We start from the raw sequence: 21,276 nt of genomic DNA, 5'->3' as shown, positions 1-21,276 counted from the left end.
GATACAGACAGTAACGAAATGAATGGTGAGTATCAGCAATCGTAAGTGATAAATAGGCCTGTATTTGAACACATGCATTGATTAAAATTAGCAAAAGTATTGTATCTTTGTGTCTCACGTCTGCTCTCTGTTGCATAGAGTACTTGGACATGTTCTACTGTCTGTTTGCATCAGCATGTTGGGACCCATCCCTGAATGGTCCATTTGTAAAACTCTTCTGAGCATCACATCCGAATAGTCACTCAGATTAATAAGGAATTATACTGATCTTTAAAGACCATGTTTTATTTGTTCCATTCAAACCGTTGACCATGTCATTGCTTCCCACTTTGCACACAAAAGGTTCACTGCACATACAATAGACACAGAGTCCAAAGGGATCCTTCATGTAAGAGCTCCGGTGCCTTTGTGTGTAATTTTTGAGGGCGCACATGTTCATCCTATGTATAGGCTACTATAGCAGGTGCCAGCTGACTAGTATATGGCCAACTGGCTGAGAGCCTTTCATGCAGACCGCAGGGAGAAGACAGTCTGGTTCCCCGCAGAGCCTCCTGCAGAACATGCAGAGGAGGCAGAGAGCCTGCTTCTCTCCAGCCTCCCTGGGGATGCCCACTCCAACCCCCCCAGCTATAATAGTGGCTCACAAAGAGATGTAGATAAAGCTCTGTTAATCATCTATACATCAATGCTGAAATGTCCCTGACAAAACCTGTACACTACAACACTTACATTACACAATACTGGCCTTGTGCTGGTACAGCAGACGTCATTCAAAGGCACGTTTTGCACAATCTCTCAGAACTCTAGAAATTAGAGAGTTATATTTCAATTGCTCTTCTCTATTCTCCACAGAACAGAGGCGGGTCACTGCAGTGTAATATTATTTACGAAAGGTAAGACCACATCTATTTCTTGCATTCTAAAATACCATACTGCCAGCCTTCACGCACATTAACATATTGAATGCATGCCTGAGAGAGAGATGGCGTTCAAAGCTCGCACAACTGTTGATACACTGCCACAAAAGACCCTCTTGATAACAAGATATGATGTGATGCTGATGCAGACAACAGTGTTTAGTCAATACAGACAGCTGCACTTTTCTCACTGGATTATACCCGAGTGACGCCTGTGATATCAAAATGATGAAAAGACAGCATATCCTTTTGAGAGTATATGTTGTATGATATGCTTGATATTTATTTTTGATTACAGGCTTTGCCACATTTCCAAGGCAGACTGATAATGAGGCTTTTGTTTTTACTGTTGCCTTTGAAGCAATGCAGTTCAAACATGTAACAATAATGTCATCAAAAGATGCGGATATGTAAACTGTCTATTTAAAAAAAAAAGCTTGAATATGGCAGTTCCTCCGTCAACCTCAACAGACCATTTTTGTGCTAAAGCATGCGCTCAAACATGCAATCACACAACCATTCCATCTTTCTGATTGAGATTTGAAAGGTGAGGGGGGCTGTGCGATGTGTGTGAGTGATGTCGTGTGAGTGTGTGTTTCCCTCCTCACTCTATCTAACCCCAGTCCTCAGAGGAGCAGAATATAATTAGTACATGTGGCACTGAGTTTAAGGACATTGCAACATTAAGTGGATGTATTTACTTGTGAAAAGCTGCATCATTAAGCTGGTTTATTTGAATATGTGATTCAGTCATGCTGCTGTTACATACTGTAGCACAGATGGCTAAAGCTCGATACTGTGAATTAAAGACCCATTAAAGATTCACAGGAAAGGTGTTATGGCTTAACGGCACTAAAGAGAGTGGAACTGCAGGAGGCTGGTGTGGGTGAATTGTCTGCACACAAAGGTTCACATGCACAGCTAAATCATTTTGTTTCCCTCTTTGTGGGAACAACCAGAACTCAGTGCTTCAAGCTGCACCTGGAGGTTCAGGCAAATGTACTGAGTGAGGCTAAAGGTCACACTGTAAATTGATGGGGTCCAGCTATCGCTGGATTGTGCTTTAGATTAAGAGATGAAAACAATCTGCTGGCATTGTTAGTCTGATATAATAGAATGTTTCACACCTTGCTTAACACCGTACCACTTGGATAAGTGAGAATGATCTAACACACATTATGAACCTTATAACATATAATTCTCTATTTTTGTAATTACCATTCTATATGCTAAAAAGTATACCACCACACACAGAAACAATAACTCAATATAATGCACAGAATATATAGCCCAAAAGGCTACAACAAAATAGTTGATGAATAAAATAATGAACCATAGAAATTACTATATGACATTGACATTTTTTAAATACAGCTCATTCATAATTGTTATATTTCTGCACACAAAAGGCACTAAAATAAGATCAGAGAAAATCAGATATTCCTTTATTAGTCGGATTACTGCAGGATTATAGCAGCGGACAGGTAAAGTGCACACAAGAGACACATAGTAAAATAAAAAACAAGTAATACAAATAAACAGTAAAACATTTTCCTGAAATTAGCAGATTTTAAGATTTTAATTCCTGTAGTTTTGAATGAAACATGACATATTTCAAGGGAATTTTTCCAATTAATCAGGATAGACAAGTCAGGTAACGGCAGCAACGCATATTAGTAGACTACAGTATATGCAGCATTCTCATATTTGATTTGGTTATTTGTCTTTTCATCAGTTGAGATGTTCTGTGTGATACACACGATGATCTCACAAAGCAACAGTAATTATATTCAGGCTTTTTCTCAGTAGTGATCACTGTACATGTTTTATTTCTCCTCCCAAACACCAAATTAAAGTGTTATCATCAATGAAGTCGAGGATTGTAGTGTGAACTAATATCAACCTTTTAGATTACTGAGCAGCGTTGTGCATCCCAGCAGGGTCCACAGTTCCAATTTAGATGCTTTTGATGTGACTCTCTTTTTGTGTCTGGCTCCTTCCTGGCTGAGCTCTGGGCTTTCACGGTTCAGGGCTGTGCTCTCTTGAGATGTTGCCATGACACCTATTTGGAATCTTTTGTCTGCTGCCAGCTAATTAAGTGTTAAGGCAAAAAAAAAAAAATGTTTTTGTCACTGCACTGTACATCTCCTCATGAACACCCGATAGCCAGAGTCAGTACAGACATCAACATCTGAAGTATTTCTGTAATATTTGTTTTATTTTGCAAATATTCTATAGCCAGTATAGGTTACAGACTATAATATATTATGATGAGCCAGCAGCGTATTGCTAACAGTATTAAAAGCGCCAACAGGGCAAAACTACCACTTAGGTGCTGACGGAGCTAACAATGTCTAACTGAGGGGGAAGTGGAGGGCAGGGTGTTGGTCAGGGCGCTGTTATCAGGCGGTATGAGAGCAAACCAGTGGGGCATGCTCACATGCACTAACACGCACTAAAAGCAAGCACTGGCCTTTTCAAGAATCTCGGATAACAACATACACAAAAGGAGAGCGACTTCATTCTCTTCCCAGGTAGACATTGACTACAGTGTATCTTTACAAATAGTTGTTTGCGGCTCTATTAATGCTTGGAATCGCCTATGCATACCGTTAAAGGCATCAAATACACATATTCTCAATCAGCTCCTTTTTAGTAATGTTCTGCCAAAGTTCAATTACATTTTGGGGGATTTCTGTATTTCTAGTTTTCTCTGTGTTCTTTTCATTGGTGTCTGGTTTGTATTTTGTGGGACTGAGTTGGAAAATCATGATGCCATGTACTTTCTTACTTCTTTTTTATAAATGATATCTAATCATGGCTGTTTGTCTAGCTTTAATTTGATTGATGCTTGGCTATTGAGTCATGACTATTTATGTGCATGTGTTGGCACACCTTGTCTCAAAGTCTGATGATGGTCATTGTGACCAAAAGCTTCGATTTTGCACGATGGAGAAATGTGTGCAGTCTTTTTTTCATTGCAAATATGTTCAACACATTTAATCTGACAGCCTAATCAATGAAAAAGCCGTATAGAGGAAAGCATGGATAGTTTTCAAAATGTAATTAAAAAGAAAAAAATATTATTACTGTAATTATATGATCCTAACATAAAACACAACATCATGACAGTTTAACTGTTAGTGTCTTATACTGTATATTTACATTTTTGTTACAAAGGGTAATATATTAAGTGAAATATATAAATTAAATGTAACCTTTTTTGAACACTTACAATCGGAATTAAAATCCTAACCAGCAACACATTGAATAATAAATAATCAATGAGGTGTGTATCCTATTTTTTGTGTACATTCATTTTTTTTATAACACTCTAATTCACCACACTGTAATCCTATGCAGAGCTGGCCTACTTCACAAATTTTCACAGATAACAGTGTGAATGTTTTGCATATAAAAAATGATTCAAGATCTCAACATGATACTGGCTATATATAAATGATAAGGCTTGTCTGCAGAATATGAACTCCACATCCCACAGCTTTCCCAGTCTGTGTGAGAGATGAAAGCAGCTCTGTCTCTATGAAATGCTTTGGCAGCTCTGTTTCTGCCAGCAAAACCGGCTTTTGCGAACTTTCAGGTGGCATGGGAAAATATAGTCATAAATAAAATATAGAGCCATGAATAATTTAGGAGAGCTTTGTGATTGACATGAGGGTGAGAGTACCTGACTATGCTGCTGCTCTGAGTGACTTGAATTGCAGCAAATCAAAACATCAGTCTGAATGTGGAGGGTTTTTTTTTCGAGCTTGTTTGCTTTGGTGTATTTTGATCACTGCTTTTAACAACAAAGATGGTAGAGATGCTGGATGACATGTCTTCTCAAAGCTTACGCTCGAATTTATGCATGTAGCTATAATTTTCATTAAAACACTGCTAATGCTGTTTGGTGGGAAATAGGAAAGAAGAGGAAAATACACATCATTCTAGGAGTCAAACAAGTTCTTAGGCCCTCAACAAGTTCTTGCCAGAATTTGCACATTTAAATAATTTATAGTAGTATCCTGGCCACTCATAATACTGGCAGTTTTTTTTAAATTACAAATGTTTATGCGTTAATACGATGTTTAAATCAAACTGGTGCAGCTAGATATTTAGTAATATATATCTAGTCCCCCTTTGCTTTGGACCCATGTGGTTAATAAGGGGCTGCGCTGCCTCTATTGTTCTACACGGAGGAAGAGCAGATCAATGGTTCCCAGCTTTCGGCTGTACTGTAGCTGTGGGATGGAGGCTGTAGCAGGCATCACCAGGCTGCAGCTCCTCCGTGTGCTGAGTGCTGAGCAGTGGGCTGCACTCTCCTCCCTTCCCCTCTCTCTCTCGCTCGCTCCTGCTACTCCCCCCCTCCCCCCTGCCCCCCTTCCATCTTTTCATGTGTGTGGAGCAGATCTGTCTGCAGCCTCAGGCTAGTGCAAGTTAACAAATGTACAGAGAGCATGTGAAGTCTCATTTGCATAAATCTGTAGATGTCGCTACATTTCTTTAAATGGATTCCTTTGTGTTTAATTGCTGAATGTTTTTTTCTTCTTTTCTTGTGCATGTTGAATTCTTTAAAGGCTAACTGAGAATGAAGATTAATGTATTTGACAATTTGTGTTATATATTTGCATAATTTGTCCATCTGACCTTTATTGCAGTGCAATAGAAAAAATGCCAGAGCAAATATTTATTGTCACTGTCACTGAACAATTGGCAGGTGTGTTTCCGTGCTCTGTACCTCACATGAGCAATGAGTTGAGCCAGTTACAAATATGCTCAGGGTTCTGCATAGATATATGATTTGTAGATGCTATAGATCGATTGCAAAATGTGCACAAGAATGTTTTTAACATGAACTGCTGCACTATTTCAGGTTTTTATATACAAGCTATACCTCTTTGATTTGATCCACCCTTTGCATGAATTTAGATGTGGTGCGTAGTCCCTATATGTTCTCCAGGGCAAAGCTGCAAATGACTATGTTTATTGGGTCATTCCTGAACACGATGCTTGCACATACAGATTAAGGCAGATGGCCCTGACCTTTCACAAAACACGTTCTACTTTTCATGTATGATTTAGGGCTCTATCACACGCACCCCTTCTACAAAACAGTGTCAATGAATATATGAGCAGTGTGTTTGTGTTCTCTCTGAGGCAGGGATCCTCCACTGACATCATCTGTAGCTGTATAATCATCCAGGCCACAGCCTCTCCTCAGGGGAGTCCAGCTGAGACCTAGCCTCTCTCTCTTTATATCTATCTAGTTATCTCTCTCGCTCCCTGTGCATAGCTTTCTCTCTCCCTCTCTTTCAAGGTTGCCGTGTATGGCTGTGTGTGACACCAGTGATGGATGAGTTTGAACACAACCTCAGACTGGTTTTATGGCCCAGGATCTTTTGTGGTTTCAGGCATTGTCATTGTTCCGTGATCCCATCAGTTGGTTAAACTGGAGTGCACCCTCAGTCACTCAGACAGGGTCTACTGCAATGAAAAAAATTTTTTCTCACATTATAAAAAAAACAAGAAATAATTAACAAAAAGATCTGCCAAGCCATCTGGGCTGAATAAATGTGTGCTGCATCACAGTGGAAACACTAGTAGTCTGCGATGCGATCAGCCATATTGAATGAAATAGCCATTTGGCAAACGCGGACACACAGAAAGGAAACAAATTTGCAATCTATATCCCCACACAAGCCCACTCGTGTGTACTAAAAACGTTTAAAGCTGCAACAAGCAACTTTTGACCACCAGGGGACAGGAACACTACAGCTGTTAATACGACTGGCTAATTGATTTAGTGCAGCTATTGTGCAAGCAAACACTTTGGCATCTACATTGGTATCTAAAGTCATGTTTCTGGTTTTCTTACCAAGTCTTATATTCACTGGCCTTTTGGTCTCTATCAACTTCTTTAGCTTGCTAAATTAAATGCTTGCCTTGCTCCATAAGCAGCTTTTTGGAAGTCTTTCATGGGAATGAATGGAGCGTCATCTTGGAACGCAGTATCCAGTTGTATTAAATACATGTATGATCTGAGCTTGTTAGCCATAGATAGCTGCCTACAATCTTGTAGGTGTTATATCATGATAATGCAAAGACTCAACCATACACTCTGAGTCAACTGAATTAAGGATCTGAAGAAAGCTCAAAGCTGTAGTTGGTGTGAATAAATATATTAAAATGTCTAACCATAAGCATTATGATCCTCCCCAAACATAGTAGTAGCACATAACCTTACTGTGTCACCTCTTGTCCTGTCCTGTTCTTTGTCTTGTCTGATCTCATGGAAATATGTGTCTTGGAGAGTGGCTGCTCCATGAACCTTTCTACCCAAAAAAGATCTCCATGTGCAAATGGCCTTCCATTGAATGATGTTGATGTGGAACGGTCTGTAGTTGGTCCTGATCCTGACGGTCATTTCCTCACTTTCTTTAATAGAGCTGTTTGATGATTGTGATAGGAACCCCAGCAAATATGTATGTCCTTTTACATGCGAACATCTGTGGATCTATTTCCCACTGGATGTCCAGGAATTTCAGGAGGCAGCTCTGGTCTGCATTTTGCAGTAGTTTTAGTAGCTGTTGTGGTTGTGTTCACTGTGTCAGTATTCACTCTGAGGAGAGACAAACTGCCAAAGTAGGCAAAGTGATCTGTGGTACTTGTGGGGATGTGGCACGGTCCAGAGGAACTTTGCATCCACTTACTGTTTATGGCCAGTGCATGTATCTTTTATGCCTTTGGATATGCACCATGGGTGCACTACAGATATTTTTTATGAATGATTGCAGATGGCTTTGATCTGTATGGTGCAGCTTCATAGAGCTACAATATGCAGCTGATGGCAACCTGATGGAGACCCTGGACCTTGGACTTGAATCTATATAGGGTGAAAAACCCGCCATCTGTTCCTGTATGGTATTTTAATACTGTGAGATAGCTGCAGTAAGCGTTGAGATGGATAATGTCTGTGATGAAGATGCTAAGCAGAGTGGGTGCAATGATTCATCCTGAGTTCATTCCAGTTTCTTCCATTAAAGGTTCTAATGCATGGCCACTGCTGCTTAACAGTTGCTGATATGTTGTCGTGAAGCCAGACAATTATGAGTCAAATGTTTTGGCGAGACTACTGAAGGGTTTATGTCATGATTGATTTTACATTTCACATTTTAACTCAACACAGGCACAACTTCCAAAGGCCCTCTCTTACTAATGTTGAGCAAAGGACCATGGGAATAACTATTGTAGGAATGTTTTTGAAAAAGTAGGCAGTTCATGTGTCAGAGTGTAGTCAAAAGGCAAGCGTTCTCTTCTCCTCCCGCTTCCAATGTTCTGTAAAACAGAAATAAACAAACAGGGTAAATGAACCTATACTTGTCTTCTTTATAAAAAAGTATTTGTAGTGAGAAACAACAAGCACTTCTCTATTTGCTTATCTGTGTTAAACAATATGACTCTGTTCGGCGATATCATTAAAAACATATTTTAGAATTTACCTTTCATCTGTTACTGTGGGAGTTGGCCAGGACTTCTGCATATGACCTCAATAACAATATTCATACACAAATAATGTATTCTAAACATTTTTCTTTGTTTGATTTTGCTTGCTGTTTTCAATCTTCTTCATTGAAATAAGAAAGCCTCTTGAAAGTCAGAGCAGATATAGGTCACCATCACTGGCGCAATGGTGTAACAAATGCCATCTCCACAGTTTATGTTTTGCATTTTTAGGTAATAGGGCAGTTTGTATGTGTGACGCTCGTGGATGAATCATTAAAGAAATGAATTGAATTGAAATAAATAAAATAAATGCAGATGGGGTCGTCTCATAACACCTTACATCAAAGTGATTAGAAGATTAGAAGAACAAATAGGCTAAAAAAAAACTTGGATGAATATATTGTTTGATACGTATTATCATAGTACACTCTCCTCAGTGTTATTCTCACAGTGAAATGTTAACCTGTACTGTCACAGAATTTTGACTTTTGAAGTGAAAATAACAGTAGAGTGTGTTCGGGATGATTTTGCTCCAAAAATATAAGACAGAAGATATGAATTGCACTTTATTCAGACATTCAGACTGGAGTTCTGTAACGTGTACTTCACTGTGTGTATGTTTTCAGATAATTGTACGAAGAAGACCCCTGAAATAGAATTATTCAAATATTGTAAAGTGTATATTAAATAGTCTATTCATGGGTTCATGTTGTTTTGATTCAATTATTAAACCTGCTCTGTGGAAAGTGTTAATGTTGTTTAGTATGGCAATCAGATTTAAGCCTAGACTCTTAATTTAGAAGCTAAAAACCAAAAGAAAATAAGGATATATTAATATAGGTTGTATTTATTTCAATTCATATTCATACATACATATAATGACTGTCATATCAAACAGTTTAAAAGACAGAAAACCAGGCATTGGCTTATGGATCAACTATGACATCACCAAACATCTTTCAGCAACATATGTCGTTTTGTCGTTTTTTGTTTGTATATTTGTGCATAGGGAAACTAAATAAAATATTGCATTTTTTTAATTGAAGAGTGAGAGAGAGAGAGAACTGTAATAGACTAAACAGGTGTTCCTTTATCATGTCTATCCCCCTGGAGGTTTATATAGTAGTCTGTGTATCTTGTTGCTGCTGCTGTTGTGTTATGATGCTTCCTCGGTCTCTGGATCTTCTAATTCCGCCATAATAACCGAGTGTAATCTTTGAGTGCTCAGCAGAGTCTGCCAGAGCACTTCCACGTGCACGTCCACTGGCTTACTATGTGCTGTTTGCATGTTTAAAAGGAGTCATTTTAATGTCACTCTTAAGGGATATAAACCCTTAAATAATGTACTATCCCCACTACTACCACTACTACTCTTTCTTTCTACTACTACTAGTCAAATTATTCTTGAAATAATGACACTGAGAAAAATAATAATTTTGCTGTTTGTTTGGTCAACACATTGAGATTCAGAACTATAATGATCTTTGAAGGCCAAATTAACTTATAGTTGCTTGCTAATGTGTCTTATACTGTGGCTGGACAATAATGTATTGTATACAAGAGAGAGACAACATGGGAGGAGGAGGGGGAGTGCAGTGCTGCTGAGGCGAGGTTCAGTGAGGACACTGTGAGGATGTAGAGTCAAATGACATGCAAGTTGCATCAAGGAAGCAACACAAATCATTTCATATAACATTGTCAATGAACCGTAACAGATATTGTGTTAAACTACCTACCAAACTCACAATTGATTTAAATCATGCAGTTGGGAGGTTTTGAGTAGCAATGTCCCTACTATACTTACTACATTGTATACTGTGTTTTTTCTGAGAAAAGAGAGGATTGTAATTCTACGTTGGCTGTAAAAAGCCTTTAAGCTGAAAGCTATTGTAAGAGGAAGTGCAAGACCTTTTATGTTGAAATTTGGCCCAATTGAGTGCAATAATGAAATAATGGCTCTCTGACTGCACATCTAACTTCTCTGCAGGACTTCCTGGCATACAACGTTTTTGGATCGTATTAAATACAGAGCTAAACAAATCATACACAGATACGTTAGTACATTTCATATTTTTTTGTCAACCTTTTCCAGGTATACTCTCCGATTTTTGTATGCAATAGTTGATGTAACTGGATGCGACATTATGCTAAGATTCTTATATAAACACTGCAACATTCTGTCATTCAATTTTATTTTATCCTGTATTTTTTTGGCAATCTAAGTAATTCAAGCTTTTATTTTGTAGTTGTATGATCATTTGTTGTTCTTGGCATCAGATGTTTTTATTCGTCTTTTTCTTTTTCTCATTCTCTATATTTTCTCACTCCACCTCTTCCCATTTGCTATTCCCCCCTAAATCCCCTCATGTCTGCATCTCAGTTATACCTCCCAGCTCTTTTCCCACTGCCATGCATCTCTTATACATCCCCCCCACACCTCTCCCCCTTATCCATTTCTCTCCAACATTCTGTCTTTTCCCCTCTTTCTGACCCCCCATACGTCCTACCCCCTACTCACCCCCTCCACTCTCTGCAGCTCATGTTGGTAACATATCTGCAGACAGCAGGAGCAGAGGCACGCCTGGCTCTCTCTCTCTGTCTCTCTCTCTCTATCTCTCTCTCTCTCTCTCTCTCTCTCTCTCTCTCTCTCTCTCTCTCTCTCCCTCTCTCTCCCTCTCTCTCAGACATCCCACCCATGTGATCTCACAGGCTGCCTCTGCTTTGCTCCAGTCTGGCTTCTGCCTTTCAGCCGGCTGCAGCTAATGAGCCTTTGTGTGGCCAGAGAGAGCAGACAGAGAGAGAGAGAGAGAGAGAGAGAGAGAGAGAGAGAGAGAGAGAGAGAGAGAGAGAGAGGTGGGAGGGGGGACCCAGTGACAGGGAGTTAAAGTAAGAAAGACTGCTCTCTTGCAACAAAAAAGCATATGGTACCGACAGTGCAGTCAGAGCTGGAAATTTACAAGTCTCTCTCACACTCCTGCACCCTTTTTTCTTATGCCTGTGGAGCTCAGGGGTCGCTGCAAATCAGTGGACTGAAACAAAAGGGGAACTTCTTCACTCATCATGTTTACATTTTTTGAATAGCCACATTTATGATTGTGTGGCTGAGCTGCTGTGAGAAGAGGTGAAAGGAGTCTCAGTCTGCCAGTGGATACAGGTCAGTTGTTCCTGTTAGGGCCGGCACAGACAGAAGAAGTGCAATCTGGTCATCGAAGGACTGATGTGTCATGACTTGCACCAGATGCCATAGGCTTGTTAGCATCACTTGGGATGAGTGTTTAAGCCTTGAGTTGTCACATCGGTTTTATTGGGACTGTGGGAAAATTGTGAATGACGAGGGGGGAAATAAAATGTATTTAGATTGCAAGTGTGCTACAGTGCCGAGAGCACTATTGATTAAGGACAGGAGTTGGTTTCCACAGTTGATGTGTGTGCACAGACAGGCAAACACAGGGAGGGGCTTTCCAAGCTGGCTTTTGCTGCATTATTTTCTCTGGGATTTTCTCCCCTGTATAATAGTGTGTGCGGCCCAGCAATGATTGGTGGTAAGGCAACAGAGAAGACGAAGAAAGAGCCGTTAGATAGGAGAAACAATCTCTGGTTTTTATTTAGCCTTGATGAGAAAAGGGGTTCAGCCAGTTTACCTACAGCTCTCTGGTTTATGATGTCATGCCCATCCAGTGTCAACATTTTAACTCTGATTCCATGCAGTCATAACAGAATGCCAATTAATGAGTAATGTGCGAGAAAATAACTATAATTAATATAAAGACATGATTTGCTTAAATAACATTGGGGATTTAGTAAAGAACCCTTATACTCACTATGTAGCACTGGAAACACTGTCATATGGGAAAGCACTTGTGAGGCTACATAAGAATCTCCATGGAAACCACTTTTGGTATCAAAGCCTAGTGCAGCATCAGCTGAGGTGCTAAGCATATAAATAGGTTTCCAACAATGGTATTTAATTAGAACCCTTGCTAGGAAATGGAATACAATTTAAATTTTGGTGGAAATCTTGGTTTTATTTGTTGGTTTGCCAATACATTAGTTTCTTCACTGTTTCAATGTAAAATGAGCAGCTTCAATGTTTTAAATCTGACAAGACTAATTTAATATATTTCAGTGTTAGTTAATTAGTTAATGCCTTGATGTCACTCAGGAGAGAAAGTAGATTGGTTGTTTCCTGCCAGTCAGTTCAGTTATTGACTTTAGAGAGTCAAACATTAACTCCAGCTCAAGATGCAGCCTCTTATAGATTTTGCTTCCAAATTAATATCAGTTCTTTCTGAAAGGAAATATTTTCAGTGATGGTACCCTGACTGGCTGCTCTGTCCTCCACTTTCTCCCAGATGGAGGATGCCTCACATTCCACAGTTGAAGGTAGAATTGTTTACTCTGGAGGTTCTCCAAATGCTGGCGGTGCCATGTTACTGCACTGAACAAGCACAGCCTCCTGGGAACAATGACCCTCTTGCTGGCAGTGCTAGTCCTCTCCGGGTTGCACCTCTTTCTCTCAGGCAGCATTTGCATCTGTAATGACTCGATAGCAGCGCCCAGATGAAACACCGAGGCTGTCTGTGAATGGAACTCCCCCACAAGCTGCTCTGGCAGATAGACAGAGTGCTGGTTGAAGATGTATGCTGCATTTACTGATTCCAGCTTCCAAGAGAGACAGCAGCGAGGGGAAAGCTGCCAGTCATAGCAATCCTTGCTGTGCTACAGCAGTACTGTTGTGTTATTGTTTTATTTTTTTAAATGTGAGATGACATTCCAGCTGCTGCTATTAAAAAAAGGAACACAGGGCTCTTCAACTAAATACATTAAAGGACTGCAATTTCAGCGTTGTCTCATATTATGAATAGGGATTAAATGCGTCCTGCAATATTACAGACGTTAGGAAAAAAGCAGTTATCAAAATAATATATTTGTTCACAGTTACAATGCAGTAGTTTCAGTGTAATTGAGATTAGTTTTTAGTGTAGTTGACTGATGAGCTTGGTCTAATTGCATCATCAGTCAGAGGGAGTTATCGGCCCCCCTCAATTGACATTGAATTAGTTTGTAACACTTCTGTTTCAACAGCCTCTTTATGAAGTGCTGCTAAAAATATTTAGATGCACCTAAACAGCCATACAAAGATATTTTTAATCATAGTTTTTTCAGAAACTGGGCATAGCAGTGCAGTCCCTGATTTAACAGTAGAGATACCGTTACAGATATATTATTATATACTACTACTATTTAGCACTGAAAGGTCTGTAGCAGGGATGATATATTTTGGTCCAATTTTGCAATTCATATTTTGACTTTGTTGCTGATTATGAAGCAAATGAGAGTAATTTACCGTACAGTTTTTTTCTGCTCTGCGGTGACTGTAGCTGTATTCACCTGAGGCCTTTTCCTTTCAGTAGGAAGCGTTTGACCTAACAGAAGCTCATTACAGATGTCACTCAAAAAAACCTGTCCTGTCAACTAAAGCTTTACCAATCCCTCCTCTAGCGCTGCATGATGTGTGATAAAAGTACACAGCACTTTGTGTTGTGTAGATTGTTGCCACACTTCAATACACAATGCACATCAGCAAGTGCACATCGGTGTGTTTGCACATGTACAAATGCACATAAACATCACACTAATACTACGGATGCGTGTTGGAATTTGTTGCATTGGTTTTTAAAAAAGCTGCAGATGTTTAGTTTTTTGTAAGATGCAGTGAAATAATAATAATAACTTTATTTATATAGCAGCTTTGAAAAACAAAGTTTTACAACGTGCTCTACAGAGAAGCAAAGTATAGGTAAGCATAACTTAAATACCAGTAAACCAAAAAAGGGCCATACCATAAAGGTCATGAATACATCAAAATCAAACAAATAAAAAAAGAGCAAATGGAATTGAAAACAAATAAATAAACAAACAAAAACAAGAGAACAAAATAACTGCATAAAAATAAAAAAAAATCATAAATGGACAACGTCACTTAAAACCCATTCTATAAAAATTAGTTTTAAGAAGTTATTGATTCTGCAAGCCTTATCTCCTCCGGTAGGTCGTTCCTCAATACATTTTAAGCCTGTGGATATTTATTTTATTTTATAGTATTAGCAATTAAATGCACATAGTCACTTAATATTCTACGTAATATTGTATCTTTTTTTCTCCAGCCTCTCAATCAAAGACAGTGGAATGAACTTCCTGTAAGGCAGGCATGGTCTGTAATTAGCAGCTTTCGCCTTCCATCTCAGCTCCTTTGTGCCAAGGTGATAATTTGCCTATAGGGAACGCCTGGGAGCCGGGATAGTGGCAGAAGAGATTTTGTGTTTGTGTGTGTGTGTGTGTGTGTGTGTGTGTGTGTGTGTGTGTGTGTGTGTGTGTGTGTGTGTGTGTGTGTGTGTGTGTGTGTAGAGAGAGGAGGAAGGGGGAGTCAGGGTCTCATTGCTAATTGAGTGTGTTGAGGATTATGAAGGCCCTAAACTGGATATTAAATAATGCGTGGCCCCTCTGCTGTCTTTCGGTTTCAGGTGCAGATGCGGCGGACCATGAGTGGAATACTGAAGAGGAAATTTGAGGAGGTGGAAGCCTCCTCCTCCCCGTGCTCCTCCTTGCGGGAGTCTGATGATGAGGTCTCCTGCAGTGAGAGTGGGGATAGCAGTGACAGTGTCAACCCCTCTGCCTCTGCCCCTTTCACCCGTGAGTGCCTGTGTTTTTTTTAAATTCATACGTCGAGCTCAGTGTATCTATTGACAGTAAGGTTACTGTTGTCATTTTATCTCAGGGTGAAGGGGGGGGGGGGCTCAAGCACTGAAAGAGGGTTTTAATTAAGAAAGGAACAGCACTCAGATTCAACCTAATTTTGTAGCTCACAATCAATGCAGGATGCAGGTCAGACAAAACAAATCTGTAGATAAAGGAGTGCATGTAATATGAATTCACTGTCTGAGCAGAGGAGAGGAGATGCTAAGAGTCAGTGCTGTAATAAAGGGGAAGAATGCACAGACAGCCTCCCTCATTAGGGAACAGCATCAGTGTACAGGCCCAGCCAGATGAATGAGCGGATGCAGTCTCAAGCTGTGTGTGTGTGTGTGTGTGTGTGTGTGTGTGTGTGTGTGTGTGTGTGTGTGTGTGTGTGTGTGTGTGTGTATGTGTGTGTGTGTGTGTGTGTGTGTGTGTGTGTGTGTGTGTGTGTGTGTGCAACACTGATGGTAATACATGTAAATGCACCGCTCTCTAAGAACATTATTATTTTCATTATGGAAAGATCTGATGATTATTTTCTTATAATGAATTAATCGTTTGGACTACAAAATGTTGTAGTGAAAATGCCCCTCACTATTTCCTGAGGCCTAAGGTGGTTTACTAGCTTTGACCATCCAACCCAACAAACCCTCAAAATGACCAGTTTACAAACAAAGAAGAGCAGCAAACATTACTTTACATCAAATATACTGAGACCACCAATTGTATTTTGGTTGAAAAATGACTCAGACGATTTATTAATCACCAACATAATTGGAGATTAATTTTCTGTTGATCGACTAATTGTTTTAGCTGCAGCTACAATTTCAAAATATTAACAAGGGCTAAACAATGCTTTTTTGGTTTACTAAGATAAGGTCACAGCTAAGATTTTGTGAAGCTCACCAGTTGCAAAAAAGGTTTGCTACTGAGAAAGTATTCAGTTATTTCTGGCTTGAATTGACTTTGTTAATAAAGAGAAATCAACCACAAAAACACATGTCTTCTCTGCAGGTTCAAAAGGACACTGATGACATCACTAATAAGTAACACAGTGCTCTCATGAATCTTAATATCTAAGACAGAGACAGCATGCGAGTGTAATAGATAATACAGTTGTAGTTTAATCATCCTTTTTGGGCGATTTTGAAAGCATCCAGCTTAATAATGCAATTCTTAAAGAAAGCAATCATCTTTGGACAGGATGTGTTTTGTTTTTTCTTTAACTGAAAGCAAAGTAGACCCTAAATTTGCACATTAATGATGCACTGTTGTTTTTTTAGTTTGTGTGAATGACATGCGGATGGGTGACAGGGCCCCCCTCCCTGTAGCGAGACATAAGTAGGGTGCTGCGTCCCTAGAGGCTGAGCTTGGCCTCTGTGTCAGCTGCAGCTGCTGGTAGCTGGGGAGAAGGTCAGCTGGCAGCAAAAAGGGGAAGACTTCACTCCTGTGAAGTGACATGTACATGTGTTACAGTGATTGACTGTCACAGAGAGATGAAACGATTGAATAAGAGGTGGTTTTAGATGAGGTAAAACATCGGTGTTGTTATGTTTGTCGACAGGGTAAAATCCTTGAAGGTTAAAGGAACACTATAATACCTTTAAGATACCTGGGACATGTTGCTTTTTCTCCCCCATTGGTTAATCAGGGGAAACAAATCTGATCATAAAGACCTTAACATCTGCTAACTGTTTTTACACCTAAAACATGCATTTTTCTTTGTAGAAATAATACAACTCGGCTCTGCTCAGTCTGACATCTCTACATCTCTAATGAAATGCATTGTGGGGGGGGCGGAGGGGGTTGTTGGAACCAGATGGTTTCTATTTGTCCTGTCTGTCTGATATGGGGTGAGCGCTGGGAACACTGCCTCTGTGAACCAGCACTCTTCTCTCTGGGCCAGGCAGGGGATTATTTATGCTCCATCATTGCCCTCCTCTCTGCCTATCCCTCTCGTAGAGCTCTCCTTAAAAAAATACACTGAGGACTTGCATGCCAAGCGGAAGCTTGTGGATCTGATTAAATCCTTTCCTACAAAGCTGCGCTAAGATATGTAGAAGCTCGCTATAATGACAAGAAAGAGTACCTCAAATTTGAGGACAAAACTCTCAGTGTATCTGTTCCGGTGCAGCATGAAATAATGATAAAAACATGCATTTATTTGCTGTGTAGAGCTTTAATTCTTTCCACACTGGATTATTAAATTGTCAGAAACAGTTTACAAGCAAGACTCAAAGTACACGCAGTAAGACACTTTTTTAACATTAACCGTCTTCCTTTGCAGCTGAGTCCATATTGAAGAGAGAGAAGCGCCTGCGCACGAGGAGGGTGCATTTTGAGAATGTGACCGTGTACTACTTCAGTCGGCGGCAGGGCTTCACCAGCGTGCCCAGCCAGGGAGGCAGCACGCTGGGCATGTCCAACAGGCATAGCTGGATCAGGCAGTACTCCCTCGGGGAATTTGCCCTGGAGCAGGAGAGGATCCATAGAGACATGCTCAGAGCTCACCTGAAGGAGGAGAAACTTAATTCAATCAAACTCAAGGTAAATGCTTGGTACTCTTTATCAGAGCAATAATGACAAATGTTTCTGCATGAAGGATTGTATGAGCACAGAAGGTATCAGAATAAAAATATGTGAGTGCATTTGAAAGGAATGTTGGTCACTTTCATTTCATTTCATTTATTTATTTGAACAGGGACCATACACATCAATCAACCCAGGGGTAAATGTGTCAGTCTTAGCTAAGGCTAAATTTCAACCGTAGTCCCTATGGCCAGATATAACAAGCCATCACTAAAGGAAAAAAATGGTTATAACAAAAACATCATAAAAAGCAATAAACATACAGGTTACGATCAAATATATAAATAGGCCTCATCATAAAACTTTGTGTTTTGTTCTAATATGGCTTGGATCTGATTCCTCTTGTTTTCAGCTGACTAAGAATGGCACGGTGGAGTCTGAAGAAGCCAACACGCTCACGGCAGAGGACATTTCTGACGACGACATTGATCTGGACAACACAGAAGTAGACGAGTACTTCTTCCTGCAGCCACTTACCACTAAAAAGCGCCGAGCACTGCTGCGCTCCTCTGGGGTAAAAAAGATTGACGTGGAAGAGAAACATGAACTGCGGGCTATCCGGATGTCCAGAGAGGACTGCGGCTGTGATTGCAGAGTCTTCTGCGACCCGGAGACATGTGCCTGCAGCATCGCAGGGATCAAGTGCCAGGTAAACGCCATGACATACACGCCTTCAGCTTTACCCCTGCCCTTCTGTACATTTTAAGAGAAGGTGCAGGGATCAATGACTGATATAGTATATTAAAGAAAGCACATGAATTATTTGATACAATCATGTCATTATCAATTCACACAGGCATGCAACAAGATTAATAGCACAGTAAATGTTGTGTTTACTTTAGGTGGACCGCATGTCATTTCCTTGTGGCTGCACAAAAGAGGGCTGCACCAATTCAACTGGGAGAGTGGAGTTTAATCCCATCCGTGTTCGGACCCATTTCTTGCACACCATAATGAAGCTGGAACTGGAGAAGAGCCGTGAGCAGCAGCAAGCGTCGCCCACCAACGGCTACAACAGCGAAACTAACGATCTGGGAAGCCCAAACTCTCTGGTTCAGTCCCAGCACAGGTTGGAGTACTCCCTGTCAGACGCCGCTCCACAGACGGCCAGCATGCATCTGCAGGCTGTGGACGAGATGGAGGAGCCGCTAGACGACGAAGACGAGGAGGAGGATGAAGAAGACGAGGAGGAAGAGGAGATTGATGAAGACGATGAGGACGAGGAGGATAGTAGCAGTGTTTGCAGTGTCCTGTCTGACTCCAGCACCCAAAGCTTAGCCAACAGCGACTCTGAGGATGAGGATGATGAAGATGAAGAGAAATTAAAGACATTTCAGGGTGACATGACGACCCCGTCAGTGTCTCACACTGACGTTGTCCCATTGTCGTCTGTGCTGTGTTACAGCAATGGCTCTGTGGCTCACGACAACCACATGAATGGAAACACTTATTTAATGAACTCCTCTTCAGCTGAGTACTATCAGCTGGGGAGCTCCAGTGCCGTCTCTAACGGCCAAACCGGCCGACCCAGTGAACCCTACGGGGAAGCCTTAGCATTCCAAGATCCGGTCACCACGAACAACGGCAACGCGGCGCAAGGACCGTTCAACATGTCTGCCGAGCAGTACACAGACTACTCTGATCAGACTGAGCAACAATACACGGCTAATCACCATTTCACGCTGACCAACGGCGCTCCTGCCGCCCCCTCGACCTGCTACACATCCGATCAGGAGAAGAAGGTGTTGTCCAAAGCAGCTTTTGTGGAGCAGCCGGACACCCAGAACCAGACACAGTTTAAAAACTACTTGAACAATAGCACACAGGGTTCCTACAGCAGCTCGTGTGTGACAGCCGAACAGCCACAGCAAGAGTCCGGTGTTAACGGCCATTCTGACCTGAGCTTACTAGGAAACAGCACTAAGAACCTCCCTTTACCAGACCATTGCCCCGAGGTCACAGCCATTTAGTGGGCCTCGCCTTTTGAAGTGTTCTTTCATCCTCATGTCTTCACTTGAGTCTGACCAAGTGGTGTTTTAAGGGAGCATAATCATGGCCTTTTTTTTCTTCATTTTCTGACCTGAGCAATTTACAGCCCCGGAGAACATTTTCATCTGTATCTATAAAGCCATAGGGTCATGATGGAAATGTTTTAATTATTATCCTCCACTACAGCGTGTGCTGAACTGCAAGATGGAACAGATAGTTTTTTCAACATCAGTTATGTCATGCTGTGCAATGTATCTTGTAATTCCAGATATGAAGTTCTAGTTTTAAGCAGATATTGTACTGTAGATGGAGATTATCTATGTCTACTGTATGTCAAATGTTCAAAAAGGTTTATTGTCAGTTTATTTATTGTTTCTGAATTATGTGTATACTTACATATTGTAAATGTTTTGATAACGATATGCATGCTGTTTCGGGAATCTCAGTGACATTTAGGAAAAAATAATTGCCATTGTTTTATATCAATATTTGTTGTGTACATAATGCACATTTATCTTCTTCTTTTTGTCACTATTATATGCTTTTCTATGGTTTCGAAAAGCATGAAAAAGCCTGAATTCTTATTTGTTTGTAAGTAATACAATATCAAAAGCATAAAATATCAAGAAGTCAATTCCCAGCATTTTGGACTTATGTGTATGATCCAGTGGCATGCAGTTGATTTGAACTCATGAATACTTGACGGTGGAAAAATATGGCCCCTCACTTGTTTTATGTCTCCACTGCTCACTCTTAGAATACCATGGTTTGCAGGTACCACTACAAATATAGATGAAGTATTGGAACCATTTCGTTGATACAGGGATATTAATAAAGTAGCACTTTGACATATCTCCAAAGGTATGAGACGCTTTTAGGGAAGATCCTCAATAAAGCAAAATGAGATTTCTTTTAATTGACTGTCATGGCACTTGTTATTGTACTTAAAGCACCATTAGTTTAATAGAAAATATGCCAGAGCTTTGCTAATTGTATACGGGGGAAGCAAATGTTCAAGGTTGACAATCAAAGCTCATTATCAAACATGATTCATATCAGTAATTAACAGCTACACAATGACTCCGGATTCCCATGAGCCATTGATTAGGATTTAACAGCCAGATTGAAGAAAAGTGTTTACCAAAAATCGGTGAAAAACCTTTTAAGAGATCTTTTTTTAGAGTCACTGATAAAAAGGAAATTGGGGTGAGCGCTCAACAACTGGGGGTCTGCAATAATTTAGCGAATAGAGCTACTGTAATATGTTGCTGAAGTTCTTTACCTTGAGCTCTCTGTTCCTGCATGCATACAGATATTTGTCCCTCTTCCAAGCTTGCAAATATCTGCTCATATTTTATAATCAGAAAAGTCAGTAGCAGATGGTTGGTGGTTCTGTGTGACTGTCGAGTAGCTGGGACCTCTCATGCTAACTCGTGGTACAAATGAAGTGTACAGACTGCTTTCAGGCAATCAGTGGCATCAACATAGCCTCTAGTACCGATCAATTGTGCCAAAGCATACAGTGTGAGAAGGCTAGATA

The 21,276-nt window shown here is 40.4% G+C and overlaps 1 protein-coding gene across 1 annotated transcript; it reads left to right on the top strand.

Moving 5' to 3' along the window:
* Positions 1–14,950: 14,950 nt before the first annotated feature.
* On the top strand, positions 14,951–19,717 carry csrnp3 (cysteine-serine-rich nuclear protein 3; the record flags this gene model as incomplete). Its single annotated transcript, XM_079231224.1, has 4 exons — positions 14,951–15,113; positions 17,446–17,705; positions 18,100–18,396; positions 18,590–19,717. The coding sequence occupies 4 exons, from the start codon at positions 14,951–14,953 to the stop codon at positions 19,715–19,717; spliced, it is 1,848 nt and encodes a 615-aa protein (XP_079087350.1).
* Positions 19,718–21,276: the final 1,559 nt, after the last annotated feature.

This window comes from Taurulus bubalis (genome assembly GCF_910589615.1).
Source record: "Taurulus bubalis genome assembly, chromosome: 15".
Lineage (NCBI taxonomy): Eukaryota > Metazoa > Chordata > Actinopteri > Perciformes > Cottidae > Taurulus > Taurulus bubalis.
The sequence above is the reverse complement of the archived record's forward strand: the minus strand, read 5'-3'. Positions and strand labels throughout refer to the sequence as shown.